This window comes from Pelmatolapia mariae, linkage group LG23 (genome assembly GCF_036321145.2).
Source record: "Pelmatolapia mariae isolate MD_Pm_ZW linkage group LG23, Pm_UMD_F_2, whole genome shotgun sequence".
Lineage (NCBI taxonomy): Eukaryota > Metazoa > Chordata > Actinopteri > Cichliformes > Cichlidae > Pelmatolapia > Pelmatolapia mariae.
In genome coordinates this window covers 39,448,381-39,473,049 of record NC_086246.1, presented here as the reverse complement: position 1 = coordinate 39,473,049, position 24,669 = coordinate 39,448,381, and the positions used below count along the sequence as shown (strand labels likewise).

Below are 24,669 nucleotides of genomic sequence, written 5' to 3'. Positions count from 1 at the left end.
AGAAGGTGCTACCGAAGGTTTTGAACGTCCCACAGCACATCCCCTGTATCCATTGGATACACAATAATATTCAAATGATTAAATAAAATAAACCATTATTCCTGCTGTGGCCATTCCATACCATTTATCATCTCCTCTCTAACTGGGTGTTTTTTCAAGTGTAAATATGTTTCTGTTTTTGTTTTTTTTCCCGTAAACATGGTGAAAGAAGGTGAAAGAAGGTGAAATCTACTTTTCCAATAGGTTATTTTGATGAGCTCAGCCCTACTCAGATCAAATTGCTGCCTGTGTGGTCAGTGAACTGCGATGAGTTTGCATGTCTGCTGATAAAACATATTTCAGTTGCCATGTCATTGTGATTTCTACTTTGTGTAGCAGCAAACAGGAGTCTACAAGCGTCCAAGTCTTCATCAACATCATGGTCAATGAAAGTGCTGAATCTGGTATGTCTCTTTTGATCTTTGTACTTTATTTCAGACATCGTATTCATATCTGTGTTCATAAGATCCGCCAAGAAAGGAATGCAGTTGGTTTTCCATTTTGATCTGCATGCTTCACATCCACGTTGATTTTTTTTTCTTATAGTAGATAAAGTTTCTTTAGCAGATGTTGTTTGAGTATTTTTTAAACTTTCTTAAGACTCTAAGTGGGGGATATGAGGAGGGGACTGACAGAGGTACTACACAGCATCCACCTGCATGACAACGCACAGTGCAGGAACTTCTTTGCATCTGTAATCACTGTTAAAAATGACTCATAAAAATCACTTTATGTAAATGTTGTCTGAGATCACAGAGTTTTTCTGACAGGCTTCACATGGGAGGTGAGAGCAAACAGCCGCCACTACCACAAACCAAAACAGAAGAAATCCTTTCTGTGCTTCCGTTGGGGGAGATCCGCTGTGAGTCAGCCATCCCACACGAAAACCTTACACCTGCTGATACATTCAGAGTCAGGCTGATGCGCTGATGTTTGCATGTGTGTCTTCTTCCTGCCCCTCTCCATGGCTCTCCACATCGGTTGCCAGGACAATGTGGTGCGCAGCTACAAGTACACCCCCTTGACGTTCCTGCCCCTGACGCTATTTGAACAGTTCCAGCGAGCAGCCAATGTCTATTATCTCCTCATCATGGTGTTGCAGGTCAGATGAAGGCTCTGCTGCGGCGTCTCGCTTTGTTTTTACATGCTATGAATCCAAAAATCCTGCTTTGTGTGCTTCTGTCAGCTCAGCTTTAACAAATGCATAATTTAATATGCTGACGTTTTTACATTTTACACCTGATATAGCCTGCTGCTAATTTTCTATAATTCACTTTTTTTTTCTTTTTTTTTTACCAGTGAGAGTGATCACAAACCAGCTCGTATTTGGTTAATGTAGCTTGTCAAACTGAACTTAACTCAGCAGTCATTTGCAAGCATTTTGCATAGTTTATAATAATGGTGGAGGAACTTTACCTGGATGATGTGGCTGACGCGTGCTTGTGTTTGCATGTGGTTTCAAGTGTGTGCCTGCCATCTCATCAGTACCATGGTACATCACCATCATCCCGCTGATCTCCATTCTCTCACTGAGAGGGCTGAAAGACCTCAGCAATGACATGGTGAGGCTGCCCATCCCTCTCTGAGCTCCATGTTTCCGCTCACACAGATGCAGGAGTTTGAATATAAGTATGTGACCGGGCTCACGCATGCTTTTATGCCCATGCCACTTACTCGTTTCTCTCCTTCATTGTCCTCATTGACTCCTTGTCCTCTTCTCATTGACGGAACCAGTCATCCCAGTAGCATTAATTTTCTCTCCCATCATTAAAGCCTTTCCTTTTAAATACGGGCGTGATGTTTTGCATGGAGAATTCCCTGGTTAAGTGCATCGCTGAGTTACGGTCGTTAACAGCTCTGGGTGAAATGCTTGCTTGACCCCTCTCTATTGACTAATCATTTAGTGGAGGGTGTAAATCTCCCAGCTGGTGTCACTGTAGAGCCCCGTAATGGCATTTCTCCTTTCTCCTCTTTTCTTCTCAACCTTTCATGGCCACCCTCACTCCCTCTCGCTTGCTCCTTGTCCATCACTCTTACCCTCCACCCTTGTCATGCTTCCCAGCAATTGCTCATTCTCTTTTACTTTCCTTCCATCTGTCTCTGTCCTTCTCTCCCTACATCCGATACAGGCAAGAAGACGCAGTGACTCTGAGATTAACTCCAGACCCTGTGACATTCTCATTTCCCAAAGGTAAGGACAAAGACAGGGGGTTATTCTCTCAGGAGCCAACACATCTCCACTTTGAAACAGACCTCTAATGAATCTCTAATGAAGTGTGAATGAGTGAATCCCATGATAGTCCCGTTTACGCATTAGAGCAGGGCAAATGCACTGAGCAGTTTCCCCACTTATTGAAAGATAAGAACTATGACCAGCCTCTTAATGACGCATGTTTTTTAACTTCTGCTGTTTCTGAGAATATTATGTTGCAGATATTACACATATTACAGAAGAATTGTACTATTTCATGCAGTCATCGCTGTCCTACAAAGAACTAACAAGCTAAATGCACAAAAAACACAACCAGTGTAAAGATGAGTCATTGTTTTTGCAAGTAAACAGTATGAATCTGTAAATTCCTGCCCTGAACAAAACTTTAATTTGAATGTTGGTTACTAATTATGTTTTCATGTGTTGCTTTTGAAAACATTTTGCTTGAATTTGTCTAGAAAATCATTCAAAAAGGTTTTTTCTTCTCAATTACTCAGTTCTCGTCTGTTCTCTGTCTCAGTTTTCAAATGAAGAATTGGAAAGACGTGTGTGTGGGGGATGTGCTGCGGATCCACAAAGACCAAGTCTTCCCAGTGAGCTTCTTGATTCATAAAATGTAGAAATGTGCAGCAATTTTTATTTGTCCTTGTTTCGAGAATATAATAACAATAATATTGTTAGAAAATACAGTACATGGTAAAAAACCAGTATATTCTTAGGATAGCTGGATCAAACTGGATTTAGTGCGTGCTTTGTGTCAGTTTGTGTTTCCACACCTTCGCCCTCATCACCCTCTCTGCTCTGTTTTAATGTTTTCTGTTTTCCCACCCAGGCCGATCTTCTTCTTTTGTGTAGCTCAGAGCCTCACAGTCTGTGTTACGTGGAGACGGCTGATATAGATGGGTAAAAAGACATAATCAGTCCGGTCCCTGAATAATTCTCTTAAAATGTATAGGCACCACACACACTGATGTAAATGCAGAAACGTTTATGATGCTTAAAGTAGACAGTAACAGTAATGATACATTTTTTAAGTGTTTGAACAGGACAATAAAAATGCTTCAAATATGGACGTCAGAAAATGTTTGTGAAGGAGAAAATTTGAAAACATGACATAAATGTAACATCTTTATTAATAGAGGAGGCAGAGGTGTGATTATATGCATCAGTACATACAAATCGTCCTTTATTGAACTCATAAACTACAGAATTAAGACCGTACGACTGCCCTCATCCATATAACTAAAAATTAACTATCAGTGTTTTCGGTGTATTGATGCTTTTTTCTTTGACTTTGTAATGAACACTAAAGTTTTTTTCTTCATTTAGAGAAACCAACCTCAAGTATCGACAGGCACTCAGTGCTACACACGATGAGCTGACCTCTAATCCCTCAGAGGAGGCCCTTAGTGCCTTTGATGGTGAATAAACCTATTTTTATTAAAAATGCAGATTTCAGCTGTGCATTTATAAAACCGAATATTAAGTGAGAGCTAATGTGATGTATCTTTTTTCCAGGTGTTGTACGCTGTGAGGAACCCAACAACCGCTTGTACACCTTCAGAGGTCAGCTGCAGTGGGGCGGAGAGGGTCTCCTCTTGGACAGTGAGCACATCCTGCTGAGGGGAACAGTCCTACGCAACACAGCCTTTGCGTACGGCTTGGTCATCTACACCGGTACTCTTTAGATGGGAAAGAGGAGTGGAACGATGTCATCTGTGTTCAGAAAACTGTTACTTTAGTGCACAGCGATATCACTTTTACACAATGTTCCCAGATCTGCTATCTTCACCTTGCACTCTTGCCTCCACTCACTTCAATGACAAATGTTATTATGAGGAATACAATCTACTGCTAATTATGGTCCTGAGTACCTCACTCTTATAGCTGTGGGCGTCTGGCAGATTATAGGCTCTCCCTGTCTTTTAAGTCATCATTGATTTGATATTATTGGATGAGGCAGAAGTGTCCCTGATCCCATAGCTTTGACCCTTCCTGTTCTGGTTAAGCAGATCAATACATCAAATTTATTCAGAGATGAGTTTCATACTATTAATCTGAAGCTGTCCACTGGTGTAACCCCAGTTAAGCCTGACAATAACTCTAAGTAAACTCACACTCGACATAACCTGCTTCCATCAAAGCTTGCATGTTGTTGCTGTTGTAGGGCTGAGTTGGAATCAGTTTTCTGCCCTAGAATGGTTTTGTCATTTCTGCACACAAAGTTCAGCGACTTTCCACAGTCTGTGAGATTGAGACAGCATCGTCGGAAAACATAATGTGATACTTTATTGATCTCTGCAAAGAAAAACTCTCTCTTCCCCTGACCTCCCTGCACCGGGGTCAGAAACCCCCGGATCTGCTAGGAATTCAGCATCTTGCTCAAGGGCACATCAGCAGGAGCTTGTTGACACGCGGGCTTGAACTCTTACCCTCTGGCTGCTTGACCGTCTACTCAATCAGCCCGGTCGGCAATAGCATCTAATAGTGGTGTTTTTAACGGCAGGCGCAGACACCAAGATCCTGAGGAACAGCGGGAAAGTGAAACTGAAGAGGACTCAGATGGAAAAAGTTTTTAACAAAGTGGTGATGGGGGTGAGTGGATGGAGGGCATGAGAATAACAACCATGAGACATTTTTCTGCAGTTTTTATATACCCTGTGTGTCTGTGCTCTGTCTAGATAGTCCTGTGTGTGCTGCTGGCAGCTTTGTTCCTTGCCATTGGCAGCGGCGTGTTTTCTGCTCAGCTCATGAGACGGAATGGCGTTCTGTCTGCTCTGGTGTTTAACAGCAATGCTGTCTACACCGGATTCCTCGTCTACTGGAGCTACATCATCCTTCTCAGCCCAGCCATGCCTATAGCCCTCTACATCTCGTTAGTTCCATCTACAATACTGCAATCATTTGTGGGTGGGGAGAAAGTTGGGTATGCACATCTGTGTGCGTGCGCTGGGTTACTATGCATGCATGTGTGTGCCTGCAGGTTTGAGCTGGTCCACACGGTCCACAGCCTGTTTATTGGCTGGGATTTGGAGATGTATTGGCAGCAGGCAGACAAACCGGCTCAGGCTAGGAATACCTCACTGAACGAGGAGCTCGGCCAAGTGGGATACCTGCTGAGTGACAAAACTGGAACACTAACCCAGAATCGCCTGCTCGTCAGACAATGCTGCATAGCTGGGGAAATCTATGGTAACAAGAGCTCCTTCTTTTACAGATTACTGAACTGAGAGTGTGTCGTGACTAAACAAAACACTATATTTAATGTGATATTTTAAATTTTCAGCTTAAAGCAGGCCACACCAATACATGTTCTGGTCATGCCACATGGGCAGGTGGATGTTTGGACAAGCCAAATACTCTGCTTTACAAAAGCAAAACTCATTAACAGAGAATACATCAGATGATTTTGCACAGATGTTTAGAATCTGTGTTTTAAAATGTAATTGCAAAGTGCCCAGTTATGCAGTTTTTATTTGGATGAAGCCACCATGTCTGGATTGGTTGAGAGATAGAAGTTGTCAGTTAAGATTAGCAATTTTGGTTAATGTCATAAAGTATGGCAATTGTTATTTTATTTTTGCTGTTCGCACTTCCTCAAGGCTTTGTAAACCCACAAAGGTTTTTATGTTTTTATCTTCTGTGTTAAGCGCAATGAGTTTAGATATAGTGAAATGTGCTATATTAATAAAATTGGCATTTAAACTCACTTTTGGAGTCAGCTTAAAGTAGCACAGAAGTAGCACAGAAAGAACTGCAGTTTTGTTTTGGCATTTTTGTGTTTGTTGCTCAGCCGCTGATACAAAGTCACACACGAAAGCTTTAAAACAGTTTTTCTCATCAGCGTGACACAACTTTAGCAGCAATGACACAGTTTGTTCCCCTAACAATACTTTGTTAACAACTAATGGTCCAACAGTACAGCCTGTGCCAGTAATGTGTGAGGTTACATGCTGAGTTATTATTTGCAGCAATTTCCTTCATTAAAAACTCGTACAAGGTAACGTTCAAGTTCAAATTAGACAGCAAAGATTTACAGTTGAACAAAGACGACTCTGGGGAAAGATGCTTACATCATAAACCTCATCCCTCGAGAAAGACCAGCGGAGACTCCTAACATGCTCAGTGCAACAGTAACCCCAACATTCACCACCACAGGAGAATATTAATACCAACTTTCACCACAGATGACAAACTTTCTTTTTTTTTCCTTTAAAACATATATATTAATAAATAAATAAATGTCTTATTTTATACATTTACAGGTGATGCCTCAGTCAGGGCAGAGGATGTAGAGGTAAACAATTACACTTCTTTATATGTACTTAACCTTATTCTAAGGTATTCCCTAAAGATCCTTCAGTATATGTTTGAAATGATATCATCTTATATTCTGCCTCTTTCCCCGCCTTTGGGCAGCCCATGGATTTAAGCTGGAATCCCTTCTCCCGTGGTGGCCTGTTTATGTCAGCCCCAGCCCTCGTGGACAGACTTAGAGGGAACCAGTGTCCGCTCAGCAGACAGTTCCTTACAGCGCTGGCTTTATGCCATACTGTCATGACAGAGTGGAAGAAAAGTAAGGCTTTGCACATGTCGTGAGTCCGTAATGTTTTTTACCTAAGTTGTGAATTTTTTCAACTTAACTAAAGTTAAATAAAGATTAAAGGTTTTTTTCTCTGCTATTATCTAAGAAAACCCGTAAATCACTAATCTGAATGTGCATGGCAGAATAACTGTGGTCCTTTTCTGGAAGACAACATGTTTTCCTCCTTTGTGCACTAACCGCGTTCCCACAGAGACTCCAGTTTACCAGGCTGCGTCCCCAGATGAGGAAGCACTTGTTGGTGCTGCCAGAGAGCTGGGCTGGGTCTTTCTTTCTAGGGCGAGAGATTTTATTGTTGTCTCAGAGCTGGGCGTCACTCGCAGGTATCAGCTCCTTGCACTGCTGGACTTCACCAGTCAGAGAAGACGCATGTCTGTATTGGGTGAGAGCAGCTCTTGTTAAACACACGCATATAATAGCTTTTTTCATTTGGCTCACACAGGTTTGATTCTAAGTGAAACAGCCTTTTGTTATTTCTTAGACATCCTTTTGTTTAGTCCATACTAAGAGGGGTTTTTTGCCTTTAGTGCGGGAGCCAGAAGGTGGAATAAAGTTGTACTGTAAAGGGGCAGATATAGTGATCCTGGAGAGACTGCAGAAGGACTCTCCACATCAGGAAAGGACTGAAAGAGCTCTAGAGGTAAAGCATTTCCCTCTTGCTATTAATCCTGTTTTTAATCATTATGCTAAGCTAAATTAACGTAATGTTTTTTCCGTCCTGTTAACAGTTATCACGTACTCTGCATTTGCTCTCAAATTTCTGTGACTGCGATGTGTACAAGTCTACACGGACTTAAACTACATTATCTTCCACTACAGTTATCATTTGTCACATCATCAAACCATCTACACACTATACTGAAGGCTCTTAATCAATGATTAGTAGGTTTTCAAGAACGGGTCCAACCAGTCGTTACTAGCTAATGAGATAGCTGAGGCATCCCTGATTATCGCTTGTTTTTTTTCTTCCAGTTCTGCCTGAAGGATTACTCAGTAAATAACGCGAGCCTATCAAAAACCAATCTAACTTATCTTCTGTCAGCTGTTTGCCGAGGCCTGTCTCCGGACACTGTGCATTGCGGTTCGATCTGTTCCTGAAGCATCATGGGAGCAGTGGAACAAAACTCTGGCTCAGTCTGCCACCATGGCGACCTGTGACCGTGACGCGCTGCTGGAAAAATTATATGACGAGATGGAAATGGACCTGCAGGTGGGCTCGTGCTCAGTGAGGTTTTATATATTGTCAGTTCTTCATTTAAAGGGTTCTAATAATGTTAATGCTTAAAGATTTCAGCCCTTTATTTTCCCCAAAATTTATTTTTGCATTTGTGGAGCTGAGCGCAGACTGATTCAAATATTTTTTTCTTCGTTAAAATCTGTTTAACCTGTTTTATAAGGTTAAACTTCACTAAGTTTCTCACATTATATTTGACTCTGATGTAGTCATACATCTTTAGACTACAATCACAAAGGTCTGGTTTCACCATACACCATTTTCAGTGAATGAATCTCATGCAAAGCTTGAGGTCAGTCATGAGTTGTGCTACCACGCTCAGCACATCAAAACAGAGTTCCACTGTGACGTCCAAAATTTAAATTTTTTACTTTTTATGTTTCGTAATATTTAAAATATTCTATATTAAAATGCAAATGTGTTTCTTTTTATCTATATTTGTTTATTATTTTTATTGCCCATTGTTTGGTTTAGTAACAGCAAATAGATTACTCACTTGAAGCATGTTTGTAAGTGATTAAACGTCTAACCAAACTGCACTAGGTTTGCAAGAAACTGTTGACTGACCACAGTCCACTCAGCATTATCACCACAAGCTAAAAACAGTAAATTTGCCTGCATCAGTAAAGGGGGCAAAAGTCACAGGTCAGACCCGTAAGCTTTTTGTGTATTTCCCCTCATAGCTGAGAGGTTAACTGGATGAGGATTTGAGGCAAAACACTGCAGTGTTCTTGCACTTTATGCATCAGAAACTGTTCAATAAACTGCATTTTTAAACATACCTTTGAGAGATATTTGTAGACAGTTAATTGAGATAACAAACACTGGGGATGTTTGAAAGTCTGGTAGTTTGTGATGGTGTTGTTTATTCTCAGGCTGCTCTCTGCTGCATCACTATTTTGTGGAAACTGCATGAACTGCGGTGCATGCAACAAGCACACAACACATTGATAACATTATTGCCTGCAGCAATACAGTCTTCCTCACTGTGACTTTGGTTGCTTCTCTAAAATGATAATCAATTTGAAGGGTGTCTGTTCCAACACAATGCAGGAGATCTAGGGCACGCACAAATGCACAGGTAGTAACTCTTCCCCAGAAAGCAGCTGTGTTAGACACAAACTTGAAGTTTTTAGTCTAATGTAAAGGGCTGGTTTCATACTTTTATGGGCACAGTCATAGAACTTTGTGGTATGAAATATGTATGTAATATTTAAAAATGTGAATATGCTGTATGGATGCTGAAATTAAGTCTTGCTTTAGCTGCTGGGGGTGACAGCAATAGAGGACCGACTTCAGGATGGAGTGCCTGAAACCATTGCTCTACTTCAAGAGGCCGGGATTAAAGTATGGGTGCTGACTGGAGACAAAAAAGGTATTATGATAAGCTGTGACACGACAAGGAGCATGGCATAAATTCTGAACGTGTCATAAAAATAAAGTTTCACTGTGGTTTATGTGTTATTCTAATTCCATCTGCGACTTCTTTCCTTGTGTTTGTAGAGACTGCAGTGAATATTGGATATTCTTGCAAACTACTGGATCCTGATAGCAGAATAGTAGAATGGGAGGAGCTGAGGTTAGCAGTGTTAGAAATACACAGACACATCCAACCACATGCACATACACACACTCACACCATCCCATTGATCTTTGTTTGTTTGCCCCTGCAGACAGATACTCCAGTCCCCAGATCCACGGGTCAGTTTCTTTAAGCCCAGACAGACAGAGCTGTGGGCTGTAGACAAGGAGATGGCTGTAGCAAAGACTTCCGTGGTCCTCACCGGACCTGAGCTGGTAAACACACCGACCTGTGCTATACATAGACAATGTAAAGTTTTGTAAAGGACAAATTCTATCTTATGATTTGCGGACGATTTGGTTTCATGAGAAGTTGTATTCTGCAGAGACATGGAGAGGCGATATTAAAAGGTGTTGAGCAGTAGATTCTTCTGTTTCTTCTTCTTTTAGGACTAACTTCTTGCGCCCAGTGGAATGATCAAACAAGAAATCATTAGTTTTACATTAATTGGAGATAAATTATCTGAATTTCAGGAGCGGGACCACACCTCCAAACACGCTGCTTCCAGTTCTCATCTATATTTGCGCCCCCACTTCTACAAACTGTTCGTTCTCGTTTACGTGCCTCACCCTGTCTCCCCTTTTCAATTCTTTAACTCATTCATTTCTAGTTAGTACATGGGTATCTGCAAGGCCCGGGAGCCGCCGCCAGTCCCCTCCGAGGCCTTCCCCTAGCTCACTTCATGTCTAAGCCATTCACCTTTATCTACTAAATCACTGTCAAACCTAAAATGAAGACGTGGGACCAGCGAGTGAACGATTAGTATAAGTTTATTCATATATACGTTTATTTGTAACAGATAATACTCACAACAAAAAAGTCATACAGGGAGGGGAGGAAAACATAAAATTACACTGAAAACAAAGAATGTAATCTCTGAGGATGAATTACATTAAAAAAAGAAAACACTGGACATATGCACGCTTGTAATGATTCAGCTAAGCAGGGAACACGTCCTATTCTCGCTTTGCTTTAAGTTTTAGGTCAGCTTGTCTTCGTGTCTGGGTTTTGTTGTAGGGTTTTGTACAGTGAGGTGATTAAAGTAATTTTTTAAACTCTAGAAAGACTTCTGTTTGTTACTATCAGGTCTAGGGTTCTTTATTTCAGTTCTTGTTTATTATTAAGCCTGGATTTGTTGTTTTTTTAAAATTCTGATTGGTTCCTTCATAGTTTCTCGGTTCTTAGTTTTGTTGATCATTTAGCTTTGATCTTCATTTATTCACTAGTACTTGTGCCTTCAGTTTGCGTTAGTTACTGCTTGTATTTAAAGAGTTTCTCATTTCCTCTGTGTTTTCTTCCTGCATTATCTCCTCTGTAAAGTTCAAATTTCTGTCTTTCCTTGTTCGTTATTTTTGATCACGTTTTGCTTTACTTTGTGACTTCTCTCCTGTTTGATACCTTTAGTTTTACTCCCCCCTCTGTCTCTGTCTAAATTAAGCTCAGTTTTGTCTCATTACCCTCCTGTTCCTGCTTCCTTGATTATCCTCTTGTGTATAAATAGTCCAGTCCTTCCCCTCACTCTTTGTCTGAGCATCTATTAACCTCCTCTTTGAGTCTATTGCCTTTTGGATTTTGTATCTTGGACTTTGCATCAGCCATAATAAATGACTTTGTTATTTAAGTCTCCCCCGCATCTACGCATTTGGGTCTGTTTTCCCCAGACAGAGTTTGACCAGAGGCCAGAATGGGGGGCCACATTCATGAGCCTGGCAGAACATTGTCAGTCTGTCCTGTGCTGCCGCGTAACACCTGCACAGAAGGCCGAAATCGTCACATTGGTGAGAAAACATACCAGCTCAGTGACCATGAGCATTGGTGATGGTGCCAATGATGTCAATATGATCAAGAGTAAGGGTTTATTTGTAGTTCTACAATATAAAAAAGTAAAAATAAATCAGTGTGCACTGATCATTTGTGTTCATGTTTTAACATTTGCCTCCTTCCTCTCTCCTCAACACCAGCGGCTCATGTTGGTGTGGGTCTGGCAGGAGTGGAGGGAGGTCAGGCGGTGCAGAATGCAGACTTTGCATTGGCCCAGTTCAGATTTCTGCAGCGGCTGCTTCTCGTCCATGGCCGCTGGTCCTACCGTCGCATTTCCCTCTTCTTGCGCTATTTCCTGTTTAAGACCTGCAGTTTTGCCCTTGTGCATCTATGGTTTGGTTTCTTCAATGGCTTCAGTGCTCAGGTTAGACAAAAACAGATATTAAATTATGCCAGTTAAAGGCTTATAGTCACGTCATGAAGTGAGGTTCAAAAAATTATGTTTCTCTCACAGTCTCTGTATGAAACATGGTTCATCGCTTTATACACGGTTTTCTACAGTGCATACCCAATTCTTTGCCTGGCCTTTTTTGAACAGGTGAGCTGGAGAGTTTATGTTAAACTAAAAGAAGATAAGTGTGAATGTCTAAACAATAAAAATCGCCTCTTTCTTTTTTAGGATGTCAGCGCAGAAAAAAGCTTAAAATTTCCCGAGTTGTACAAGTGTGGACAGAGACATGAGCTCCTGAGCCCCCTCAAGTTGACCTTGTCACTCCTGCATGCTGTGTATGCATCGCTCGTTTTCGTCTTCATCCCGCTCGGCGTTTTCGACAACACGGTCTTTGACTACCAGACGATGGCGATCACGGTTTCCATGGCAGTTACGTTCACTGCCACGATTGAGGTCAGGATGTCTTATGGTTTTGTGTGTACATGGGCAATGACAATAAAGGGCTATTCTATTCTTCTTTCATAGATGCAGTTGTCACAGTGAAACAGAAAGTGTAACATTTTTAATTGATTTATATTTATAATAACCATGGTTAAATGTTTTGTAGATAGTTAATTAAGTTTTTTGTGAATGTTATGTTATGAAAACTTGATAATGTTTACAAAATGTTTTATAATTAATTACCTATTCATCTATAGCCACTGTTGGAATACATATTTAATCATTTGAAAGTGATCATTTAAAAAAAAAAATACATTTTAACCATCTTTTAAAAATGTAGTGGGTTTGTGGTCCGTATAACAGGACTGTGAGCTTTGAAAGCACAGTCGGTCGACCATTTAAAATGCGGCCATTCACACATACAACCCTGGAGCTGATGACACTAAGGTTTTCATAAATGAGAAGGAGTGAAATCTATCTGATTACTGATGTGTCAGAGGCGTCATGGCACCATTATCAAAGGACAGTTTAGGCGTATCTCTGAGACACCTGGGGCTTTGATGTGACAACAGTGTCTGACATCCTGGGAATGAAGACAAAGTGACCGCTATGTTTGGTTATCAGTAACAAATACATAATATGTACTTGAAATGCCATGTGTGATCAGCAGTGATGGGAATAGCGTTACAAGTAACGGCGTTACTTTTTTCAGTAACGAGTAATCTAACTAGTAACTCTAATTACTATTGCTATCGTTACAACGCTGTTACCGTTACTAACAAGAAAATGCGGTGGGGTCGCATTACTATTTTTCAACAAAAGGACGGTTGAAGCTGTCTTCAGCTTACCGCACCTTCTATCAGTTGCAGGGAAGTAGCTGTCTACGTAAGTAATCTGGGCACTACAGCTTTAAGCAGCTGCGCGCGCTCCCGCTGAAGGCAGTCACTTTCTGGCAGACGATCACTTTTTGGCACAACACCTGGAGCTAAGGGGGCAAAACAATCGCATTAATGCTGCTGTTTGGTTGAGGAAGAATATAGTAGTCGTGGTAAGCCAATCACATGACCACTTTAAGATGACAAAGCAACAAGGTGATATATACCACGTAAAACCAGAGTCATAATAAACAATATATACACGGCGTTTTTTTCCTCTATAGTTTCGTCATGTTTACTGTCTTAAGGACAGCGCTAGAAAGCACTCTCTGCTTATGACCATAAAATAAAAAAACAAAACAAAAAACAGCCCGTTCATTTTGGTGCAAAAATGTACCATGTCGACCAATCAAAAAATGATATGGCAACATGATGTTTGGTTGTTTAGGAAGAGGGGGAAAGAGAGAGAGAGAGCAAGTTTTAAAATGTGAGAAATTTGTGACGTTTAGCGTGTTTGGAGTGTGTAGTTAATATGTTGTCTTGTGTATCTCCAAAAGTTGATTCTGTTCATCTGGATGTAGCGTTTTTTTTAGTGGGAGAAACGTTTCGTCACTCATCCAAGTGACTTCTTCAGTCTCAGCTGACTGCAGGTTTCTTATTCTGAATTCTGCAAATTCTCATGAGCATTGCATAATTATGATGAAGGAACTGACCTCCAAGCCCTTTGTTCCTTCAGTGGGCTGGTTTCAGTCATTATGCAAATGTACTGTTTATAAGATTGGGGAAACCTGCAGTCAGCTGAGACTGAAGAAGTCACTTGGATGAGTGATGAAACGTTTCTCCCACTGAAAACGCTACGTCCAGATTAACAGAATCAACTTTTGGAGATTTACTTACCTGGATTATTGAGCATGCATCAAGACGTTGTCTTGTGTAGTTAGTGTGTAGCGTTGTGGATAGTTTTTTGTTGAGTGTCAGAACAGTGAGGCGACTGCTGTCTCCAGGTAGAAAACAGGAGGAGTGATACACCTCCTGCTGTCAGACCTGCAGGTATCAGGCTGAGATGTTCTCCACTATAGTGGACAGAAATTGTTTTTTTGGAGTGGCACAAATAATTTGTGTGGCATTTTATTGAATGCAGAACACCTGATTGTTCTGTAAATAGTTTGAAATGGTTTAAAAAAAAAAAGGGTAAAAGGAAAATGGCTGCAAATAACTTTGTTGTTTGCAAAACTTGTGCATATGCATTTAAAATTGACAATTTATATTTGAATTTAAAGTTATAAAATATGATTCAATAAACATGTTTGTGGTTGTTACTGTAAAAATATAACTTTTTCTACTTGGATTTTATGTTTTGATTTTAGATTAATTGTGTTAGTACAGTATGTCAAAATGAAAAACATAACTGTAAATTCAGACGTGAGGTTGTGCTGAAAAGGATGATACCAAACAAGGCAAAGTAAATAGTTTTTAAAGGTGAAATGTAGAGGAAACATCAAAAGTTGTTAAAAATGGGCAATTATACCCTGGACCCCAGAGAGTGAAACTTTTTTTAAAGTAATGCAACAGTTACTTTTCAAGTAATTATTAACTTTTAGAATCTTGTAACCCAGTTACTAACTCAGTTACTTTTTTGAAGAAGTGACTAGTAACTATAATTAATTACTTTTTCAAAGTAACTTGCCCAACATTGGTGATCAGAACGCAATTATTTTTTTTAATCTCATACCAGCTCTGATATAATACATAATATATTGCTCTAATTGCTTTTTTCTAACACTGATCTAAATAGGAATGATCTAACCTTAGAAAACTTAATTATAATTTCATTTTTATTTACAGTAATTGAACTATCTGCTGGTCCGTTATTTCGTATAGACTTACTATATGATTATATAAATGTTTACTATTCGGTCTCCTTTCTGACATAAACACTGTACTATATATCCAGTTGGACTTTTATCCTTTAATGTGTTTCCACGTCTCAGATTATTCTGCTGACCAGACACTGGACCAAGTTCAACATAGCAGCTGTAATTGTCTCCGTGGGGCTGTTCTTCATCTGTACCAGGATCACCCACAACCGCTTCCTTTTTGAGAAATCACCCAAGGACTATATATTTCTTGGTATTCAGCACAGGCCTATTATTATTTCTTTGTCACTCTTGTGAGATTTTGCTTTAAGCTGTGACATAACATCCCATCGTTGGACTAAAACTCAAAAAAGAAAACATGCAACAACAAGGAGCTGATTTCAATTTGCCTTTAGAAAATTGTGGCTCTCTATCCCTTTCTGTCTAAAGGTATAATTGCTCTATGTTTGTCCTTTTATCAGGTGCATCTGATTACGCCTTCACTGATCCGGTTGTATGGCTCACAGCTCTGCTTGTTGCCTGGACAGCTGTTTTGCCCTCAGTGACTGCTCACGCCCTCAGTGTCATCCTCAATGTCCACGATAAACACAAGGTGATCTTTTTGTGCATGGGAGAGTATGAACGAAAGATCTAGTGGTGTATCTGTTTGAAAAGGAATACTTCTCAAAAGGAAAAGCTAAAAATGTAAATTGTATGTCCATTTAGGTTTCGAGTCACTGAATGTCATGCTCCATATTTCACAGTTTGCTCAGTTTATGCCATCTCTCTGTCAAAAGAGAGAAGGTGTAAAAATGGTCAGAAAAACTGAGAAAAACTGTAGATTCATAAACTGCAGCTCTTGACAGGAAACACACAGAAACTTTGTCCTCACAGTCAACAATCACAGCACATACCACGCCAAACAACCTGCAGCAGCTCGTAAAAACTCCACCAATCTCAAGTTATTCTTTCTCTATTATTATCTGATCGTTTTCTAGTCATGTGCTGCAGTTTATTGTGAGCGTATTTTCAAAGAACTGGCAGACCCAGATGCAGTACACTAGACCAGAGAGCGAAGTTCAAAGAATTACTGAATAATGCAGCAGTTGCAGCGATGATCAGAAAATCATCAGAGATGGGATTCAACAAAGGCTGCATGGAGCACGAGGGGATCCTCAGACCACAGAGGTTGACAGAGAGTCTGTTGAGAAGTGAGTTGGCAAAGGGGTTGTGAGTACAGCATGCTGATGAGCCGATGCACCCAAGGTGTGCCGCCTGAGGAAAAAGACAGGAACCGGACAGGCCACACGATCACTGAAAACACAGAGACACAGATACACCTTACCTACAGGTGCTGTGCTGGTGCCCAAGTCCAAAGCAGAGGTGAGGGAGAGTGAGAGACAGAGGAGGGAAAAGAGGACCAGAGAAAAGGAGCTTTGATAAGAAGACACTAGAGACGGAAAGGAGATCATGCTTGCAGTTGTAGCTGCTGCTGACATGCCCAGCCATCATCTCCGGTTCAGTTTACTGAGTTTTGTCACTGTTTCTTGTTACTCTGGGGTTAAACGAAACACACAAAAAACCCCCAAAAACTTTATATAAAGTAAACGGTCGCTGATATGTTTCTCCCTTTCTGTGACCCAGGTCCACAGTGTATCCCATCAGTCAGTGGAACTGAGGACTCGTTTCAGAAGAGGGACGCCTCTCCGCCGTTCCTCTTATGCTGTCTCTCAGGGAGCTGGGTCCGGACGCCACATCACCTCAGCGACACACATGAGAAAGTGACTGCAAGTCATAACCGTGCTGTCTCGAAGGCGAAAAACGACTGACTGTGTGAAACATACGTAATGGAGTGCTGCATTAAAAGATTTTGTAACAGATAACACGTATCGTCTGCTCCTGCAGCAAACTTTTCTGTGTCTTTCAGTGTTTTGCGTATGGTTCTGTGGGCAGTTCTGTTGCACTATTGTACAGATACTATTTTGAAATAAAGTTAATGATATAATGTACAAAATATATTATGCATCATAAATCTTGTTTATTATCTTCGCATTGGCACTTTGGATCTGTTCAAACAGAGGTAATCTTTTTATATGAGTAAAAATCAAATCTCCATCTGCTGAGGTTACAGCGGATTTCCTTTGAGGATCGAACCAAACACAATAAACTGACAGCATAGCCTTGTTTTACAATTGTTTTATTTGTTAATTTATTTCAAAACACGCAATTTACCCATATTATCCTTTTAAGTTTTTATTTTTCTGTAACAGTTATTACTCAGATTATTCTCCTTCTCAAAAGTCTCAACTAGAATGAAACTAAAAGTCCTCCACAGGCTCTCCGGCTTCTGCAGTGGGAGGAGGGGAAAAAAGGCTTTCTGAATAGACGTGAGTGGGTTTTTCCCTCGTTTATGTGGGTGTGGAGATGTGTGTGATGGGTTTACGCTGGGGTATGTGCATGTACGCATGTGTTCGTGTGTGTGTTTAAGTGCAATAAGTGGAATGTCCACACAGCCGGGAAATCACAGGACCCGTAGAGCTGAACATTGTCTTCTAGGTTTGGCAGCCAGATTGTCATACCTCTGATTTCATCTTTGGTTTCAGCAAACACTCTCAAAAGGCAGACTCACCCTCTCCAGCATGTGCCTGTGTCTGTTTGTGTGTCTGTCTGTCTGTCCGAGTGCAATATAAGCCACCATCTCCAGACGACTTTGTAAACTTAAGTAGGTACAATGTAAGTGTCTTTGCATTGATTGTGGCCCTTCCTTGGCGCTGGGGACAAAGACAGTCGAACATTGTAGAACGATGGAGCCATGAGTGTGGTGGATCGGCTTGCAAACATCAGCATGGACTCCATTTTGATGTCAGTGGCAGTTTGGGGCGTTCGTGTAAAGTTAAGTGATCTCAGTGTGGTGAAACATGGGATGCTGTAGTGCTCTTGTGTCCCCAGCCACTCTCACCATAACCTGAGTGACTGGGGTTACTCCGCCCACACTGGGCTCATGGGATTGGTTAATTGGCCGAGTAAATGGCTGTGAAGGTCGAAATGAGTGGGAGCGCTTAAATGTCGCGGATGGAAGGGAGAGGGGGTTGAGGGTTACACTCTGACCCAGCAGCAACAATTAGGATTGGGGGGGTCAGGTGTTTGCATAGTTCTCTGTGCAAAAGCCACCAACCGGAGCCATTTTTTAATTCCTCGCGGCTGGTTACATCGTCATTACATTAGCAGGACATTGTGGTGGGTGATGGGAAACATGGTCTTTGCACCACAGCTCTTTTTTGCACTGCTGCGTCGGACTACAATGGTGGCGGGGAACTGGTCATGCGATCGTCGGTTCGAGGGGTTTGAGCTGTGAGATCTGGTCGAGATGGGAGGAAGGATGAACGAGTGAGTGGGGCTGGTGGGGCAGTCGTTTGGCAGTCGGGCACTACAGCATGTCACGATTCAGAGAGCCTCTTTTCCGCGTGATTTTGTTCTTCCGTCCTTCCCTTCCTCTGGCCTGCCCTCTCTCTACCTTTTTTCTTGTTTTGAAACTGATTGTCTTCTACCATCACAAAGACACTTGGTTCTGATTGATTAACAGGTAACAGAAGAGGGAGAGCACAGTGTGACTGGGGGTGTCTACATCAGTCCCACCGGCAACCTATTCAATCCCACAGAGAAATGACACGAATATGCTGTTTGACAGTAGATGCGGACGACACTTCAGGCGGGATGATCGGTTGCCACATGGTACTGCGGTTGGTCGGTCGGTCGGTCAGTAAGAAATGGTTTCAGATTTTTGCATGACAAATACTGCAACCCATAGCAAAGGAACAGAAAATAGAAATAGTCTTCCACATAGGTACAAATGAACACATATACATTGTACACAGGCCGAAGGAAAGCATGTAGACAGACGTACAGGTATCGGAAGGCCGCTCAGGTCTGAGTGTGTCCCTGTGATTAACTCCAAGTAAACAGCCCGTCTTTGGAAAAGCAAGACACACGTTTCAGGACCCGAGTGAGGACCGCAAGCTGAGGAATGAAGATTGAATGCGATTGATTGGGAGGAGAGGAGTTTGACCTCCCCCAGCACACACTGCCCCCTACTGTTTGGATTTATATACATCAAAGAAACATTGGGGAAAGGGGAAGGGTTGCAACAACACATGCACACAACCAGTGAATCCAACAGTGACAGAAATTCTAAAACAAAGACCCCTCCATCGCCTAAAACCCAAATCCTCCCACCCTGTTTTGTTTATTTTTGATAACCAAACTATTACCCCCACCCTTCTCCCCCCACACCCAAGTCTTTCCATCCTCCTCCTCTCCCCACAAAATCACAGGTCATTCCTGTTGGTTTCTATACAGTTATACAATATCCATGCACAAAAGAAAAAAAAGTGCACCTTCTTTTCAACAGGAGGTGCTGGTCTTTAATATTCTAAGAACATCAGGAGCACTTGAACACACCCAGGAACCTTCAGAAGTAACTGTGAAACTGTTTTTTTTTTTCTTTTTGTTTTTTCAGAGAAAAGACAACTGAAAGGCAGAAGAAAGCTAACAATGGATATAAGGTTATTCCTCCTTTGGTTTAACATCAAATTTTTGGTTTATAATTCAACCGAAATCACATTTTTGTCATTTCTTTTTCTCTTTCTTTCTTTTTTTGTTGTTTCTTTGAATGTAGGCGTCTGTGAGAGAGCTTTGAACTAAACATCTGAAGCGAGCAGCTCTCGCTCGTCTCCCTCTATTCTTCTGTCTCCTTTTCTCGCGTGACCCTCCACAGAAACATTCACAATGTCTTTTCCTTTATGAAAACAGTAAGTACATGCCGTAGCAAAAAACAAACGAGAGAACGTACGAGGAAAAATAAGCAAACGAATAAAAGGAATTTAACAGTATAAAGCTTCAAGTCACAAGTTCCAAAACTAACTATCATAGTATCATACTTTCATAATCATTGTTATCATTAGCAGTATTATTTTCAGTTTAAATTACATAAAGTTTACATGAAAGGTTTTTGAGGTATTTCAGAATTAATTGTCAACACACGCCTACCAAGTCCTAGCACTAGCCAGGGGGAAAAGTTGACTGGACAGACAAGGTGGAGGGAGGGAGGGAGGGAGGAGAGAGTGTGTGTCTATAAACTGTCAGCGAGTCTTCCACACTTTTCCAGTGCAGCCTCTGTGCTTGCACGCAGTGGGGAGAAAGAAAGCCGTTTGGCATTTAAGATTTTATAACAACAGCCCTCTGGGTGCTTACAGCCGCCGCCTCTTTACCCTTCTCTTTCTCTGTTACACAAAAATATCTCTGATGTGAGGAAGGTAAAGCGGCCGAGAGCGTAAGCAGGCCAGGCGGAAAGCAAAAGAAAAACACGAAGGCTGAGAGCTAGCAGAAGATCGACGATACAGCAACGAAGACTCCGACAGATTAAGGAGTAACATATAATTTTGTTTCAAATAAATAGCGTATAGAAAATGTTTTATAGACTTTCTACATGATAAAGTGCTTGTATTCTAGTGTATCAAGATGGAAAGTCAATATGGGAGAAAATGCTGACACAGCCCCCACTCTGTGTCCCTCTCTTTGGCCCCCCTTTCTGTCCATCCAATTATGGGTGCATTGTCTGTGTGAGCACACGCTTGTAAGTGGGTATGCCGCTATATGCATGCATCTGTGTGTGTGGGTGTGTGTCCAGTGCAGTCCCACCCGTGGTTGAAGGGAAAAGGCACTCAACTCTGTCTGCAAGGCAGCCACCTCCTCCTATGTGGCACAATGCAGTCTGACTGCGCTGTTAGTAGGAACGTGTGTGTGTGTGTGTGTGTGCGCACGTGCGTGTGTGTGCGTAATATCATCAGTGTGTTTGTAACAGTTTGGGGCAAAGAGGGGGGGCTCTCGTTTTTTTGGTTTGTGTCCCCCTAGGCAGTTTGTGACTGGTAGGCTGCAGTATCTTTGGTATTAGTGGCGGTTTCACAAACCACTCAGCTTAGTGAGGTAGCCACATTGGTTCTCACTACTACAAACGTCATTTTGTCAGTGTCATTCCTAAAGCTGAATCTAGCTATTTATCTATGCTCACTGAACTGTATACCACAAGTCAATTTAAGCTCATCTTCCTTTGGCGACGTTAACTCACTGCTTACAGCAACGTGAAGTTAGTCAGTACCTCCTGATCAGCTCCTCTACAATGACCACCTCTTATCTAATCTGCACTGCTAATCTGACTACATTGTTGGAAATGCTACAGTTGCATCTTAAGACCACACAGATAACTACGGAGTCCCAAGCGTAAACGCCCCGCGCCACCACCCCACCCTCCAATAAAACATAGCGAGTCAGCCAGGACATTTGGAGGTCATGTTTTGTCCCTCTTAATTTTACCCCATCCTCAGGGCTCAGCTTTAAAGGGGCGGGGGGGCTGAGAGTACCACAGTTCCGACACGAAATGCCAAAGGAGAGAAAGTGTCTGTCATTTATTCTTCTCTTCAGCAGCTCCCTGTTTCTCTTGTCTTTTCTCTTTCTTGCGGTAAATGTCCTGCAGGTCTATATTCACACAGAATGCAAAAAAAAAAAGAAACAAAACCACGTCCTTCGTTGGCCTCAGTCCTTGCATCCTTCTTTTTTTTCCTTTTAAAAAGTCCTTCCTTTTTTTGTTTTTGATTTATCAACAAGGTGCCTTACTTATGCACAACAGAGCACAATAGTAACAAGAAATAGAAACTTTGTGTCTATGGTACTAATTAAATACCCGCATCAATATAGAGAGGAAGGGGGTGAGGGGTTGGAGGGGGAAATGGGGTTAGAGGGACAGAGGAGGTAGAGAACCAAAGATAGAATGAGAGATTTTCTTCTGCTTCAAAATGTGTCCAGTTATGCGTTGGAAACATTTTGTGTTGCACTGTATGTTTGGTGTCTTTCTCATTTGAGGTTTGGTTATTGTTTGCCTTTAAAATCAGATTCTTGTTTTTTTCTTTTCTTTTACTAAAAAAGTATAATTTCATTCAGTTAAAAGCTGATTGTTGGGCGCTATGGCACACACCGCCCATCATCTGCAGGGCGCACTGTAACTGTGTGTTAACCATAGCACCGTTTTCTCTGACTCGCATTAAGGCAGTAAGCATTGGCACTAATTGTTGTAGCATTTTAACAGCTGAGTGTGGTGTTTAGCTTTGGGCTAGCTACTGATAACCCTTGTGTGGGAATAACCAGGTTTGACTGAAATCACATCTGTTGAGCTTTTTTTTTTTTTTCTGCAAGCAGATGAAATGAATGAATAGAAAATCAATGATTTCATAAAACCTCTGAAAAATAATCTAAATGAAACCTCCACTGCACCACTGATGTGTCTTACTTGGGATGCCTTTCTGTTACATTTTACTCTGTTGTACTTTCCCCCTCCTCTCTTTGTGTAATTTTCTTGTATTCCGTTTGGATTGCCCAAATAAATCCCTGCCTTTGCAAAATCCCTGCATTTTCAGCATTCAGGCTAACCATCCCCCTCCTCCGGCTTCACCAGTGCTGGTTGGATGAGGAACAACAATAGGATAATGGTTAGCTATTGATCTGCCTTCAAAGAGCTGCGAGGCCTGAATGTGTTGTGCCATGACTTCTCCTCAGCATCTAGTGGCTCTTCCCTCCCTCTCCTCCACTCTGAACCCCCCTTGCTCTGCTGGATGCAGGTCTCTGCTTTCAACAGCAGGGGGCACTGTTGCTCTGCCAGCGCAGGCAAGGCTGGCGAGGTGTGCTTGCTGCTGATGCTGCTGATGCTGCTGCTGCTGCTGTAGTGAGGCCTTTGTGTCCCCATCTCCACTGGGTCTCATGTGCTCCTCTTACATTCTGCTTTTCCTATGCAGCTGTAATGTAGTTGGCTGGATGCCCGAGCGTGTTGTTGTCATCGTTCGGTTCTCAGTTATTGATTAGAGGAAAAGCTCCCAGCAGAACAAAGAGCATGTCCAGACATCTCACCCGCCTCTCCTGTTGGTCAGAGAAACGCAGACTCTGGGCTCAGGCTAAGAGTAACATGTCTCCCTGCAGGCCTCCCAACATCTGTGCAAAAAATATACGAGACCTGGGCCTGGAAGACCTGAGTATCTACTGGCGAGTGTCTTGAGTTTCACCTTCATGAGGGGGTCAAGGCCTCGCTCCCTCTCTGTCTGCATCGATTCATTTTTCAATTCATTAGTTTGCCGTATGATCAGGCCGAGCTGCTCTCTGAAATGGCTGGCCATCAGGGAATACCTTTGGCTGAGGAATGAAGGAGACTGCGGGAGGAGGAGGAGGAGGGGGGAGGTAGAGGCGGAGAACTGGAAAGCCTTGTTGTTTTTTTCATAGGCTGCGTTGTTTTCTTCATGACGGCCTTGTGTGTGTGCAGGATGGGGCTCTGATAATAAGGCTATGTGCTGTTCTGTTTTCAGATTTATTGCCGTTCTTTTGCCCTTGTTGCTTCCGTGTGCCGGTGTGTGTGTGTGTGTGTGTGTGTGGTGTGTGTGTGTGTGTGTGTGTGTGTGTGTGTGTGTGTGTGTGTGTGTGTGTGTGTGTAGGAAACAGCGAGGAGGCAGACACAAAGGAGGTGAGTTGAGAGGAAAAAGCAGAATCAGTGGCTACTTGGGTGGTGAAGGAGGAGGCCAGCATCATGTAGATACCGCCCAACAGAAACGTCAAATCTTTGGTGTCGCTTTGCTTTGTCAGATGCCATAAAAATTATTTTCTCTCAAAAAAGAAGGAAAAAAAAAGAAAGACAAAATCAATGATTGTCCTTGTGTGTGAGAAATGCAGAGTGGACCTGACTTCACACTTCACCTTTTTAGATTATGCTTGTTTCAGGTGAGAGCTTGAAATTTTAACTGACGTAAAAGATGATTGCATGGCACAAAGGATTTTTATATCGTGTAGAGGACACCTTCAGGTGCTCCGGGCCAGGCAGGGCTGTTACAGACAGGCTTTGCAGGGAATTTCCAGCGTCGCCTGTTGTTCCGGCCTGGTTCCTCGGCCCGCCGAAGGCCCTCTCCTGCTTCTCTCAGGCCTTGGAGAAGGTGGTGGCAGAGGTGCCTGGCTGCCCGGGGCTGGTACCGTGGTCATCGTGCCAGCGGTCCACACAGCGGCGGCGAGCATTCATGAAGAAGTTGCTGACGGTGCTGAGCTCCAAGCCGAGCTGCTGGGAGATGGTGATCTGCATTTCCTTGGATGGACGCTTGTTCTCCTTGAAGATGGCGATGAGTGTGCGGCGCTGCAGGTCAGTGAAGACTAGACGCTGTTTCTTGGGCGCCGTGTTGCGGTCCTTGTGTTGCTCCTGTTCTTTGCGCTTGCAGGCTTGGTGTGGATTGTAGAGGTGGGAGGGATGGGAATGAGAGTGGGAGGCAAAGAGGAGAAAGAAAACACAACGCAAGGTAAATATACAAAAGTGATCATTTTCATGAACTGAGAGCTGGAGGTGGAGGGAAGTAAAGTGCGTAAACTATAATTACCCAGTACTTAAACACATAAAACTAGTTCATACACCAGTGGAGGTGCTATGGCTCCATCTCTATTGCCATATTAAAGTTGATTTAAAGCTAATCCATGCCTCCTGCCCAGTGGGAATATTCCTTCCATCCTGCAGAGTGCAGACAGGGACCCAGCCTGCGGTGA

General features: G+C 42.2%; 2 protein-coding genes across 3 annotated transcripts in view; one reads left to right on the top strand and one right to left on the bottom strand.

Moving 5' to 3' along the window:
* Positions 1-24,669, bottom strand: part of onecut3a (one cut homeobox 3a) — a 63,175-nt gene that overhangs the window by 24,076 nt on the left and 14,430 nt on the right. Inside the window, exon 2 of one of the 2 annotated variants that reach the window (XM_063466198.1) lies at positions 19,326-24,351. The exons of the other annotated variant lie outside the window; for it this stretch is intronic. Within the exon in view, the coding sequence (XP_063322268.1) occupies positions 24,059-24,351 (293 nt within the window). The 3' untranslated portion in view covers positions 19,326-24,058. Of the gene's footprint in view, positions 1-19,325; positions 24,352-24,669 lie in introns of those variants that run through there. 2 annotated transcript variants of the gene reach the window in all.
* Positions 199-15,709, top strand: atp8b3 (ATPase phospholipid transporting 8B3). Its single transcript, XM_063466645.1, has 25 exons — positions 199-221; positions 376-443; positions 810-901; positions 1,028-1,141; positions 1,503-1,601; positions 2,169-2,230; positions 2,772-2,844; positions 3,084-3,154; positions 3,581-3,672; positions 3,770-3,928; positions 4,758-4,846; positions 4,933-5,126; positions 5,235-5,443; positions 7,048-7,236; positions 7,382-7,494; positions 7,897-8,064; positions 9,352-9,463; positions 9,592-9,667; positions 9,762-9,885; positions 11,293-11,518; positions 11,632-11,855; positions 11,946-12,029; positions 12,111-12,335; positions 15,190-15,328; positions 15,537-15,709. Exons 1-25 carry the CDS (start codon positions 199-201, stop codon positions 15,707-15,709), a joined length of 3,198 nt encoding a protein of 1,065 aa, XP_063322715.1.

Coding starts and splice junctions, on each gene's coding strand:
- atp8b3 (XM_063466645.1), top strand. CDS start 199: ATGGTGAAAGAAGGTGAAAGAAG. Junction 2,231..2,771: donor GACATTCTCATTTCCCAAAG/GTAAGGACAAAG, acceptor TCTCTGTCTCAG/TTTTCAAATGAAGAATTGGA. Junction 9,464..9,591: donor GCTGACTGGAGACAAAAAAG/GTATTATGATAA, acceptor TTGTGTTTGTAG/AGACTGCAGTGAATATTGGA.